Source organism: Cryptotermes secundus, unplaced genomic scaffold (genome assembly GCF_002891405.2).
Source record: "Cryptotermes secundus unplaced genomic scaffold, Csec_1.0 scaffold375, whole genome shotgun sequence".
NCBI lineage: Eukaryota > Metazoa > Arthropoda > Insecta > Blattodea > Kalotermitidae > Cryptotermes > Cryptotermes secundus.
Window position 1 is genome coordinate 263,577 of NW_019731222.1, and position 13,714 is coordinate 277,290.

The 13,714-nt window shown below is 42.7% G+C and overlaps 2 protein-coding genes across 3 annotated transcripts in view; one reads left to right on the forward strand and one right to left on the reverse strand.

The window, feature by feature from the left end:
- Window positions 1-13,714, reverse strand: part of LOC111866484 — an 86,963-nt gene that overhangs the window by 69,894 nt on the left and 3,355 nt on the right. The gene's annotated exons all lie outside the window — the stretch shown is intronic.
- LOC111866485 overlaps window positions 1-13,714 on the forward strand; it is a 30,260-nt gene that overhangs the window by 8,911 nt on the left and 7,635 nt on the right. The window contains exons 1-2 of one of the 2 annotated variants that reach the window (XM_023855468.2): window positions 3,598-3,724; window positions 11,537-11,586. In XM_023855468.2, the coding sequence (XP_023711236.1) occupies window positions 3,721-3,724; window positions 11,537-11,586 (54 nt within the window). In that variant the 5' untranslated portion in view covers window positions 3,598-3,720. Of the gene's footprint in view, window positions 1-3,597; window positions 3,725-11,536; window positions 11,587-13,714 lie in introns of those variants that run through there. The other variant, XM_023855469.2, reaches the window with a different exon arrangement.

The following is a 13,714-nucleotide window of genomic DNA, read 5'->3' on the forward strand; positions in this document are numbered from 1 at the left end:
GAAACATAGACTGAGGGTGTCTGAGAACAGGTGCTGAGTAGAACATGAAGTAATAGGAGGTTGGAGGAAACTGCATAGTAAGGAGCTTCATAACTTGTACTCTTCACAAGGTATAATTAGAATGATCAAGTCAAAGACTATGAGATGGGCAGGACATGTAGCACGAATGGGGGAGAAGAGAAGTGCATAAGATATTGGCGGGAAAGCCAGAAGGAGAGAGACCAGTAGGAAGACCCAGACGTAGGTGTTGGATAACATTAAAATAGATCTTAGATGGGATGGGGTTGGTATAGGGGCCTGTGGAGGGCTATTGTGAACCCGGTAATGAACCTTCAGGTTCCATAAATTGTTGAGAAATCCTTGATTAACTGCATAACTGGCTGTTTCTTAAGAATGAATCAGTTCCAAACACTTCTGCCACCAATAAATGTACATTGTGGAACGTGGTCCATTGTATCGACTCACTCGGCCAGTTTTTGGACGAGGAAGGCAGTGACTATGGCTATTTTGATGACGTAATACGGAGGTGTACTCATTTACATGAAAACGTAACCTTAGAGTTGTAGTCCTTATGTATGGTTGATGTGTACGGATGATAGGCGGTGGCCTTCCGCACACAGTTACGTCAGTTCACGATTTAGAACTGGAGTGGGAAACCCGTGGCAAGCGTGACGAAACTGGCTGACTGATCTGACTTACGCGCTCCTTCAATTAATGGTACCCACGCAGGGTTTCTACACATAAGTATCTATGCTGTCGGATTTCATTAAAAACACCAACCAAAAAATAAGTTTCCACTAAAAATTAATCTGCAAACTTTTCAATTCACGCTTTGGAATAAAGTTCTGGGCCAACAGCGAAGGAAATAAAGGGTTGAAATTCGTTCATTATAGAATGAGGTATTTACCAAGGAAGGAGTTGGATCCTGAGCGTTTAACGGCTTCGAGTTATGGCACTCCTGGCCGGGTGTTAAAATTGAATTTATCTCAGACTTACTCCATGAGGTAGAGTCCTTGAGAACTCATCAGTTCCGCAGTTAAGAAATTGCCCGCTTTTTAAGTTGAACGCGAAGGTTCATTACTGCGTTCACAGGAGCCTGTCACTGGCCCCTATCCTGAGTCAGAGGAATCCAGTCCACACCCTGCCACTCTACTTCCTTAAGATTATTTTAAAATTGCCCTCCCATATATTCCTATGTCTCTATGCTACAAGCCGGAAGGTCACGGGTTCGATTGGATTTTTCAGTTGACCTAATCTCCCAGCCGCACTAAGGCCCTGGAGTCGACTCAGCTTCTAACAGAATTGAATACCAGGAACCTTCCTGTGGGGGGAGGGGGTAAAGGTGGGCCGGCGCGTAAGTCTGACAACCTTACCGCCATCTGTGCGCCGACTGTCTGGATAAAGTGTGGGAGCCTCGACGTCTCACATTACTGTGGACCTACACGGCGTGTTACAGGGATATCTTTACCTTTACGTTTTACCTTTATCTACAGGCACAACACAGGGAAATGTTAAACGTTAAAGGTCAGTTTTGAGATGAATATGGCCGTGGGTCGCGACGAGGCTCGAAACCAAAAATGGCTGTGCTGGCGAAGGATAGCAGCAGTTTGCCAGACGAGACCAGACCAGTCGAGTAGGTGTACTGTGGAATAAACGCAGTGCTGCTGAGAAAGACCAACCCACCCTCTCGTCTAAGAGGAGGCCTATTTCAAAATGTGTCAGTGGTCTTGGAATGAACAGAAATTTGGTTATGGGTCCCAGTGGGGTCTGAAACCACGAATAACTGTGCTGACGAAGATAGGCAGCAGTATACTGGACGGGCAGATCAACCGATGAATCCATATGCAGCGTTGACGGGTTGGTCATTATAACAGAGATACAGTGTTTTGTGATACGCAGTACATTGGGTGGTATCATATAGATGAATTTCAGAAGGACGAGCTGACGAAGCCTGGGAACCTTCCAACAGAATGATATTCAGTCTCCCCCTGCAATAAAGTGCCTCTCACTTCCATTCTAACTTTCACTTTCACTTACTCCAACGTTGTACGAGTGCTCCTTTACCGGTCTCTCTCTTCACGCTACAGAGGTTTCAGACTGATGTAGCATTCAAACAGACCTCAGTTTTAGGGCCGTGCCATAGCTCAAGCGGTTAGTCGCTGGCTTCCCACCACGGCGGTCCGGGTTCGATCCAGGGTCTGGTCAAGTGGGATTTGTGGTGGACAAAGTGAGGCAGGTTTTCTCCGAGTACTTCGGTTTTCCCTACAATCTTCATTCCACCGATTGCTCCACAATCACCCTCGCCTATCATCTGGGGCTGGTACAATAGGCCAGAAGTGGCCGCAGTACAAGGGCCTTAGTCCCACCCCACTAGCAAATCCAGTTTATGTAAGATATGCACTGTGCACGTTCATAAAGTTGGCCCCTAATGGGGACGTCGCGTCTTCTCTCATGTTTCGCCTCAAAAACTGGTGTGCAGATTTCGGATTAATTTTGGTATTAGTTGGTTCACAGCGAAAGTGATCTTCTGAATTCATTTTTGGTTTTTTTCATTAGATGCGAGCCGGGATATCGCGGTCAGTATAGCGATTAACTACGGGCTTGAACGTTCGAAGGGTCGGAGTTCGAGTCCCGGTAGGGTCAAGAATTTTCTCCGTATCGTCCAGACAGGCTTTGGGGCCCACCCAGCCTCCTATTGAATGGGTACCAGGGTTTAAACGGCCGGAGAGATAAGCTGACCATTCATCTCCATCTAGTTCAGATGTCGCGAATGATGTAGCTATNAACTAGGGCCGAGGTCTTGAATACGTGGGTCTATACATCTGCTCCCCCATACGTCTTTATGGCGTAGTGCTTAATTAGTTAAGTAGCGGGACAAATTTACTTTTTATGAGTCACTGTAGCATATTTATGAAGGTCAACAATTTACATTTTTCTTGAACGGCTCCCTGTTAACGTAAAGGTACATGACCTAAATTACAGATTTGATGAAGATGTGAAGCTTCGGTGTTTGATTCCATATTCCTGGTGCTCATTTCTGCTAGAGGCTGAGTCGACCCCAGTGCCGTAGTGCGGCTGAAAGGGTTAGGTCAATTGAAAATAATAATAATAATAATAATAATAATAATAATAATAATAATAATCAGCCCTCGACGGCCCCATTACTAGTGACAGTTATACGCAACAGGATGAAAGAATGTTGCTCTTTAACGGCCAGCATATTTTTACACACATCAAGACATGAGGTATTTGGAAAGTTGCGTTCTTCCATGTGGAGTGCACGTTTTCAGTGGCGTTATTTTTTAACATGCGCACAACGACCGTCTAACAATGAAAATATTGTAGTAACGCAAAACATAATTAAATTTGAAGAACCTCACGGCAGTAATTTAGAACTGTGGAGTTAGCGTCTGCATATTAATATATTCTAAGATACTTCTGGCATGCTGGTAGACATTCTCCACGTGTCACTAACTGTAAGGTCATGAGGCCATGAAACCTACGATTAGAGTAGATCATGGCAACAAGTAACGGCCTCGTATTCCTAACACAGCACTGACAACTACTGCTTGATCTCAAGCAGAGCCACTTAGATGCACGCTCATCGTTACAATATCTGGGGATTTAAAGAACCGCCATTTGCTACAAACGGCCACCATATTGCACGACGGCAGTGATTAATGCGTCAAGGACCGGAAACCACACCTTCCTGAACAGAATATGTGTAAGTATTTTTGATAGGGGAAGACTAATACCGTTACGAAATCACGTGATGAACAGTTAATATTACAAAGCGCGATTCGCATTCGCCAATCGGAAAAGCCATACTAGGCCTATCTTTTTTTCAGTCCGTTTTTAGGCTTTGGTTTCTTTGTTAACATATCAGGTAAAAGGGTGGCACGCGGTAGCGTTGTTGGCTGAGGCACTATGCTACAAGCCGGAAAGATGCGGGTTCGATTCCTGATGAGGTCACTGATTTTTCAGTTGACCTAATCTTTCCAGCTGCACTATGGCCCTGAGGTCGACTCAGCCTCTAACAGAAATGAGTACCAGGAATTTTCCTGGGGGGTTAAAGGGCGGCCGGTGCGTAAGGCTGACAACCTTACCGCCATCTATGAACCGACTGTCTTGAAAATGTGGGAGCCTCGACGTCTCACAACCCTCTGGGCCTCCACGGCCTGTTACAGGGATAGCTTTACGTTAGCAGGTAGAGATACTTTACGGAAACGTATTAAATACACAGAATGATTATAAATGAATACATGTGTGAAGAAGGGGTTGTGTATCAGTTTAAATGAGCTTACAATGTGGACTACCCTGGAATCAGTATCAGACAAGCTAATCCAAAGTTTCCACTTTTTCACGGCGATAGGCGTTCAGCTTGTGGTCCTGTGGGTTGTGACACAACTTATCCTTTGAGGCGGATACCAATATTTAGGAGGAACTTAACTACCTCTATCTTTAGGTTTGACGTCCCGAAAGACATAATCTAATTGCAATTATTTATGTCATATATATACCACTACTTTCATGCAACAGAAAAAAAGTTGGCAGTTGATATACGAAGTTTGTCTGGGTGAACAGTTTTGATTTTTATTACGACAGCAATGACCACTATGTCCGTATCTTCCAACGGACAGTTGACGTGAACTGCGATTTTTTTTCACTTGATATATAATTCGTTCTCTTTTCTCTCTATATTGGGTGCGTCGAGGTCAGCGCAGTTTTTGTGAGCTGCCTGCTGTGTCATCATTACGCGGAGATGCAGGAGATAAGCAGCGTTGCTAGAATTCTAAAACTAAAATAATAGTTACATAGGAAAGCTAATTGTAAATATTCTAGGCCAAGGCGAGGCATTCATCAAACAGGACAGAAAGCGAATTAACCTCCTTTATAATTAACTGAACCTTATTTTCTTGTTTATATATCTGTTGTTATACTCCACTCTAACTTGCTATCGCAGATTAATATCCTAGAAGGTAATTGTTACATCTGTTGTTGGCCGCGCCAAAGTTCAAGCGGTTAGTCGCTGGCTTCCCACCGCGGCGGCCCGGGTTCGATCCCGGGTCTGGTCAAGTGGGATTTGTGGTGGACAGAGTGGCGCTGCGGCAGGTTTTCTCCGGGTACTTCGGTTTCCCCTGCCAATCTTCATTCCACCAATTGCTCCACAATCACCCTCACCTATCATCTGGGGCTAGTACAATAGGCCAGAAGTGGCCGCAGTACAAGGGACTTAGTCTCACCCCACTAGCAATATAAAAAATACATCAGTTGTTAGCTTTATGGGATGTGAGCGTTCTTAGAGATTCGTGGCTTTAACTCTTCAAACCACATTAGTTAGTGTGTGTGTGGGAAAGCCAGAAGGAAAGAGACCACAAGGAAGACCAAGGCGTAGGTGGGTGGACAATATTAGAATGGATCTTAGAGAGATAGGATGGGATGGTATGGATTGGTGGAAAGATCTGGCTCAGGATAGGGACACGGTAATGAACCTTCGGGTTCCATAAAATGCTGGGAAATTCTTGAGTAGCTGCAGAATTGGCGGCTCCTCCAGAAGGGCTCAGTTCCCTGAGTAAAAAAAAAGTAAAATGGGTTACGTGTGATTCGTACACTAAACACGAAATATTTTCCTAAATAACGTTAACCAGTTTGTCTTTATAATTAAGACGTAGTTTGTTTCTTGTGGGGTAGGAACTGAATTTTTAAATAATATTAGTGGTTAGAGTTCCCGACTACAGATACAGAGGTCCCGGTTCGCTTCCTGGCGCTACCAGATTTTCTAAGTAGTGGGTCTTTAACGGCGTCCTCCCAGCCTCGTGAGGATAATTGATGAGCTACTTCAAGGAAATAGCGGCTCCGGTCTAGAAATCCGAAATTAACAGCAGTGGGGATTTGTTGCGCTGACCACGCGACACCCTCTATCCTCTAAAGTTGGAACTAGCTTCGCCGACAAGCGGCAGTATCTCGGTTGGTATAGTTCGCTTGCGGACTAAAACTACGGAGTTATTATTTTGTTTTCNATACATCAGTTGTTAGCTTTATGGGATGTGAGCGTTCTTAGAGATTCGTGGCTTTAACTCTTCAAACCACATTAGTTAGTGTGTGTGTGGGAAAGCCAGAAGGAAAGAGACCACAAGGAAGACCAAGGCGTAGGTGGGTGGACAATATTAGAATGGATCTTAGAGAGATAGGATGGGATGGTATGGATTGGTGGAAAGATCTGGCTCAGGATAGGGACACGGTAATGAACCTTCGGGTTCCATAAAATGCTGGGAAATTCTTGAGTAGCTGCAGAATTGGCGGCTCCTCCAGAAGGGCTCAGTTCCCTGAGTAAAAAAAAAGTAAAATGGGTTACGTGTGATTCGTACACTAAACACGAAATATTTTCCTAAATAACGTTAACCAGTTTGTCTTTATAATTAAGACGTAGTTTGTTTCTTGTGGGGTAGGAACTGAATTTTTAAATAATATTAGTGGTTAGAGTTCCCGACTACAGATACAGAGGTCCCGGTTCGCTTCCTGGCGCTACCACATTTTCTAAGTAGTGCGTCTGGAACGGGGTCCACTCAGCCTCGTCAGGATAATTGATGAGCTACTTCAAGGAAATAGCGGCTCCGGTCTAGAAATCCGAAATTAACAGCAGTGGGGATTTGTTGCGCTGACCACGCGACACCCTCTATCCTCTAAAGTTGGAACTAGCTTCGCCGACAAGCGGCAGTATCTCGGTTGGTATAGTTCGCTTGCGGACTAAAACTACGGAGTTATTATTTTGTTTTCGTAAAAGATATTCACGCTTCAAAGTGTTACAGATGGCAGGACAAGCAATTCTGAGTCTGAGCAATCATGTAGCATAGGAGCACCGAGCTGCTGCAAGAAACTTCCTGTTGNGGAAAGATCTGGCTCAGGATAGGGACACGGTAATGAACCTTCGGGTTCCATAAAATGCTGGGAAATTCTTGAGTAGCTGCAGAATTGGCGGCTCCTCCAGAAGGGCTCAGTTCCCTGAGTAAAAAAAAAGTAAAATGGGTTACGTGTGATTCGTACACTAAACACGAAATATTTTCCTAAATAACGTTAACCAGTTTGTCTTTATAATTAAGACGTAGTTTGTTTCTTGTGGGGTAGGAACTGAATTTTTAAATAATATTAGTGGTTAGAGTTCCCGACTACAGATACAGAGGTCCCGGTTCGCTTCCTGGCGCTACCACATTTTCTAAGTAGTGCGTCTGGAACGGGGTCCACTCAGCCTCGTCAGGATAATTGATGAGCTACTTCAAGGAAATAGCGGCTCCGGTCTAGAAATCCGAAATTAACAGCAGTGGGGATTTGTTGCGCTGACCACGCGACACCCTCTATCCTCTAAAGTTGGAACTAGCTTCGCCGACAAGCGGCAGTATCTCGGTTGGTATAGTTCGCTTGCGGACTAAAACTACGGAGTTATTATTTTGTTTTCGTAAAAGATATTCACGCTTCAAAGTGTTACAGATGGCAGGACAAGCAATTCTGAGTCTGAGCAATCATGTAGCATAGGAGCACCGAGCTGCTGCAAGAAACTTCCTGTTGATGCCTATGCAGTTATTTTTAAATTATTATCAACCACGAACGGGACTGGATATTACAGGAAGTGGTTGTTCTACCTGTATATTTACGATACAAATCCTACGTTCTTATGGAAGCACTGAAGAGCCTCTTAACTACTCCAGCGTAACTGGTTTCGGAGCAGTGATAGAACCGGGTGGGAATTAGGAGAGTTATTGCTGATAATGTGCTTGGTTATTCAAATTCATCCTTTATATACGAGCGGTGACCACCTCTGTGGACTAGTGGTGAGAGTTCCTGACTACAGATCCAGAGGTCCGGGTTCGGTTCCTGGCGTGATCAGATTTTCTGTGAAGTAGACGGTCTGGAACGGGGTCCACTCAGCCTCGTGAGGATAATTGAGGAGCTATTTGAAGGAAATATCGGCTCCGGTCTAGAAAACCGAAATTAACGACCGTGGGTTTTCGTTACGCTGACCACGTGACACACTCTATCCACTAAAGTTGGCACTAACTTCGCCGACAAGCGGCGGTCGCTCGGTCGGTATAGTTCGCTTGTGGACTAAAACCATGGAGTTTTTTTTATATGACCGGAAGAAAGAAAAGTACATACAATCAACAGGAAATTTAATTATTTCGGCGTTTTTGACCCGTGGTTACACTCTCCGCAAAATATCTCCGAGCCTGAGCCTCGTCACATGAAGATGGAAAGGGCGGGGGGTACAAGGGGGGACTGGGCTCTCTCCGCATGCGCTGTCGCTTGGCGGTTTCATCGTCTTCGCCGTACGTAGATGGTTGGTTATCCCACGTAACGTTCATCGAAGCTCGGTAATATTTTGCGACATGTGTACCCACTTTCTGCTTTTCTCATCTGCGGCTTTGTGAGATCACGTAGTGTAACAGAGAGATTATTTGTACAGAGCACTGACGGTGTTGCTCAGTATGGAAAAACAGTTTACTTTACTGCACTTCCGTTCTTGAAGAGTCTTGGTAGTTATCATGATACTGGACTGTTAAATAAATCGTGTCTTTACATGTGTTTCTCCAAAATTTCCCTTCGGGAAAATATGATTTACATTTTTGTTAAATCCTCTGAATTATCATAGTCATTTTGCTAATTATCAAACAGCTGTCTGCTTTCGTGCCTCGGACAGGCCGCTGCTTTCGCCGGTATTAATTGAACAACGGTTTTGTTTGGTCTAGTAAAAATCAATCAAAACTGCACTTGTGTAAACTTTATGCAAATTGATTTTTGCCCCTGTAGCCAGGGCCAGGGATTTTTGTTCAATGTCCATCGTATCTGAATAAAAGTTTTTGAATTTAAAAACTGGCCATTACAAGTTGTCCCTTCAGGCCTGGATTAGCAAAGCGACACCGCACCTTCACCGCCCGTCAATGTTAAATTCAGTTCTGAGAAAGCTACGAGTCGCTGCGTCTGATTATCCTGTTTCTCTGCTCCATAAGTTCGGGAAATGTGGGGTAGTTAAGCGGGGAGGGTTCGGGGGATAGTGATGCAGAAGTTGGGTTACTGTATTCTATGATTTGAAGTGCTTATGGGTGGTTATGAGGAGTTCTTTCCTCTGGCATATGTCATGTAATCCATAAACCCATTAATTCTATTTGGAATAAGGAAGAATTGCCTGATCAGTGGAAGGAGTCTATTATTGTACCAGTTCACAAGAAGGGTGATAAAACTGACTGTAGTAATTATCGAGGCGATATCACTATCAACTTCATACATAATTTTATCTAATATATTCCTCTCAAGGTTGGGTCCATACATAGATGAAATATTGCGCATCATCAGTGTGGGTTTCGACGTAACAGATCAAGTACTGGTTAGATCTTTTGCAGTCGTCTGATACTTGAGAAAAAAATGGGCGTACAATGATACAGTACACCAACTATTCATAAGCTTCAAGAAAGCCAATGGTTCAGTTATGAGGGAAGTAATATACAGTATTCTCATAGCGTTTAGGATACCCATGAAACTAGGTAGGCTGATTAAAATTCAATTAAACGAAACATGTAGTAAAATCCGTATATGTAAACATTGGTCTGATATGTAAGATTTAAGGCTTTCACGGCGGTGACTATGAAGAAAGCAGTCTTCTGGGATTTGGCACCGTGTATATGTGGTGTTAACCGACGTTTCGGAGGAACGTATCGCCTTCATCTTCAGGGTAGAAGAAAAAATATAAGAAATCTGCAAGCGAAGAGACCGTGAGAACCGGTCACGGTCTCTTCGCTTGCAGATTTCTTATATTTTTTCTTCTACCCTGAAGATGAAGGCGATACGTTCCTCCGAAACGTCGGTTAACACCACATATACACGGTGCCAAATCCCAGAAGACTGCTTTCTTCATTGGTCTGATAATTTTCCTATCCAGAATGGTCTAAAACTAGGAGATGCTTTATAGCCATTGCTTTTCAACTTTGCTTTGGAGTATGCCATTAGGAAGGTCCAGGAAAATCAGGTGGGACTGAAATTCACATTAGCTGCTGGTCTGTGCTGATGATGTGAATCTGTTGGGAAATAACATAGATACCATAAAGAAAAACAGAAACACTGCATTTCATATGGATCTGTGTTAAACGGAAACGCGTGTATTACGCGTTAAGCAGGTTGGGTGTGTTCCGATGCACTTTTCGTGCAAACTTGAACGTGAGGCGAGTTCACAAAACACTCACTGTCATTATCACGTCCTTTTAACAAAGAAAATAACATGGTGTAAGCTTCATAAATCTGGTCACATGCCTCTTACTGTAGACCTGTGACAAGCATGGAATTAAATAGGCCAGTACATTATTCTGCTAAATAATATGCAACACATTACAACCGTGATAACCTCAAAATATAAACTTGCTTCAGAGAAACTAATTATGTTGAAGTTTAGAGTTAAGTTTGTCTTTGTGAAATCTGCATGCTATTTTAAGTACTAAATTTCGTTTGCAGCTTCGTAACGGTCTGATATTTCTGTTTTGTGTATCACTTCATACAAATAATTTGTCAGTTTATTAATCTATACCTGTAACGGGCCGTGAAGGCCCATAGGGGTGTGAGAGGTAGAGGCTCCCACATTTTGCTGGCGAGGGCCAGCTGCAAACGTGGTATAGCAGTGAGTTGTTATAGAATTAAGTCTGTAATAATATAGCAAGATTTGTTATAGTGCTGTTGAATTGAATTGAATTGAATTTATTTACATTCTATAAATCCTAAGTAGGTTAGTACCTTTGGATACAGAACAAGTCAAAAGGTTACATACATAAGTACAGGCAATTTTAGCTTAAAAATTAATATAACTTACATTGAAGTATTCACCTAAAGAGTAGAAGGAATGAGCATGTAGATAATTCTTTAACTCTGATTTAAACTTTTTAGTATCATTGCCCAAGTTTTTAATACTTTGTGGCAGATTGTTGAACACTTTTATGCCAGTAAAGTAGACTCCTTTTTGATATACTGATAAAGTTGATGAGGGTAGGTGGAAGTTATATTTTTGTCTAGTATTCATGTTATAGACATCAGAATTTAATTTGAATTTATCTTTGTTGTAAACAACAAATAGGAGAAGCGATAATATGTATTGCGATTGAAGCGGTAGAATTTTTAATTTCTTAAATAATTCTCTACATGAATCTCTACTTCTACATCCTGTAATGATTCTTATTATATTCTTTTGTATTTTAAAAATTATTACACTATGTGAAGAGTTCCCCCAAAATATTAATCCATAGTTCATAATAGAATGAAAGTAGGCATGGTAAACCATCTTCAATGTTTCCTGTGACATAAAAGGCTTAATTGATCTCATCGCATAGCAAGCTGCATTTAATTTAGGTATAATTTGTTCAATACGTATTGCGATTGAAGAGGTAGAAGTAATGCAGCCTTCGTGGAAACGAGTCCTGAACACAAGACAGATATACACGTATCTATTTCGGTATCTTTAAAATATGTGCAGATGAACCAATAACTGTGATTTTCGTTGTTTCAGGTCCTGACATGGCGATAAGCAGAGTCCATTTCCTTAAGTTCCTTGAACTTGTGAGTATTATCCGTTGTACCGTTTCTGCGTGATTAGTGTACATAAACGTTGGAAGAAATACCATAGGGTTATTATGGGCACTAAACCCTCGTTGGGTATTAACCTGCTCTAAAATCTTTCTCCAGCCATCCCTATCTTGTGCCTTTGCTTTACAATTCACCACACCCAAGCTCCTCAAGTCCTGCACACTATCAGTCCACCTTCTTCTTGGTTTGCCGTTCTGCCTTTTCCCTTCCGGTTTTACAGTCTTTAATCTTTTTATAATTTCTTCATTTTCTCTCCTTATCACATGGCCTGCCCATCTCAATCTAGTTATTTTTTTAATTATATCAACATCTGAATCGATGTTTCACAAGGATGTAGTCCAGCTGGTCATATCTTACGCGGTAACTGCCTTCTAAAAGAAGTTATTGAAGGAAAGATAGAGGGGCGGATAGAAGTGACCAGAAGATGAGGAACAAGACGTAAGAAGATGCTGCATGACCTTGGGGACAGAAGAGGATATTTTCATTTGAAGGAGAAAGCTCTAGATCGCATCAAGTGGAGGAACTGTTTTGGAAGAGACTGTGGACCTGTCGTTTTGACAGATTACAGATGAATGAATGAATATCAATATCATTAATTAAACTATACAATTCCTTATTATAACGTCTTCGTCAGACTCCATCAATTTGTACTGCTTCATAGATTCTCCTTAAAATATTTTTCTCAAAACCTCCAAACAGTGCTTCGTGAGGCTCTCTCAGATGCATAGAGCACTGTTTGAAGTACAGTACTATTTAGTTGGCATACTGTGTATGGGTTTACAGTGGCAATAATGCAGACAATTAAGACAGATCTACGTTCTCTCTGTCTCAATTCATTGTTAACTGTGCTAGTATGCGGTATTTTGTGTATAAGGGGAAGATGTATGGAAATGATGCACTCTTGTGACGGTGTGTTATCCATTTGCTTTAGTTATTTTCTGCGCCATACGAAATTAGAATCAGACTGTGCATAGAAATCAAAAGACAAACTCCTATCACTTAGGACTAACTGTACAGAGCAGAGTCCTCCTTAAAAACCTAATAATCCCTCAGATAGTCTAGAATTTCTTCGGCTTTTGCGGAACCCGAACATTCCTTACCGTTTTCGGAAGAGCCTGCCGCTGGTTCCAGTCTTTATTCAGAAGAACTCAGTCCACAATTTGAAACCCAATTTCTTTAATCACCATAATCATTGGCACAGCCCTTTTTTGAGCCACTGAGTTCCTCAGAAAATTTTACTAGACATCCCCCCGAATGGGACCATGCGTTTTTTACTTCTTTGGATTTCGTAGTAATTTCTTTACAGAGCAAGGTCGTCAACCTTGCGCCCAACCGCCAACCTGGAGGATCAAGTCTCTGTATTTATCCTCCCCACCCTCCCAGTGAGAGGGTGACCCAGTTATTCCCCCAGACATCGGGTTCCATTTTCGTCGCCTTCTAGGATTTGCTGGGTGTTCTTACCCGCCTCCACACGGGGTCCATTACTTTAACATCCATTTCCCACCTATGCAAAGGTCATCCAAAGGATCTCGACTGTTCTGCACATAGTTACAACAAAACAGTCGATGGAAGACACGGGGAATACTGCAAGACTGATACACCTGACACGCACCAGGGTTGCTTTTAGCCCTGGAACCCACATGCAGCACTATGCTACAAGTCGGAAGGTCGCGGGTTCAAATCCCGATTAGGTCATTGGATTTTTTTTTTCAATTGACCTAATCCTTCCGGCCGCACTATGGCCCTGGGGTTCACTCAGCTTCTAACAGAAATGAGTACCAGGAATTAAATAAATAATTTTCCTGGGGAGTAAAGCGCGGCTGACGCGTAAGGCTGACAACCTTACCGCCATCTTTGAGCCGATTGTCTAGATAATGTGGGGCCCTCAACGTCTCACAACCCTATGGGCCTTCACGGCCTGTTACAGGGACAGCTTTACTTTACTTTATATACACACACTTCACTATTATAACACCTGGTTTGTGATTTTTAGTGGTGTGTGCTAGCCTTGCGTTTCAGTTCCACATTCCCTTAGGGCGGGTCTCTCTCACCTGTAATTGACCGTAAACGTTTACATGGCAAGTACGTGAAGTGTGACAGG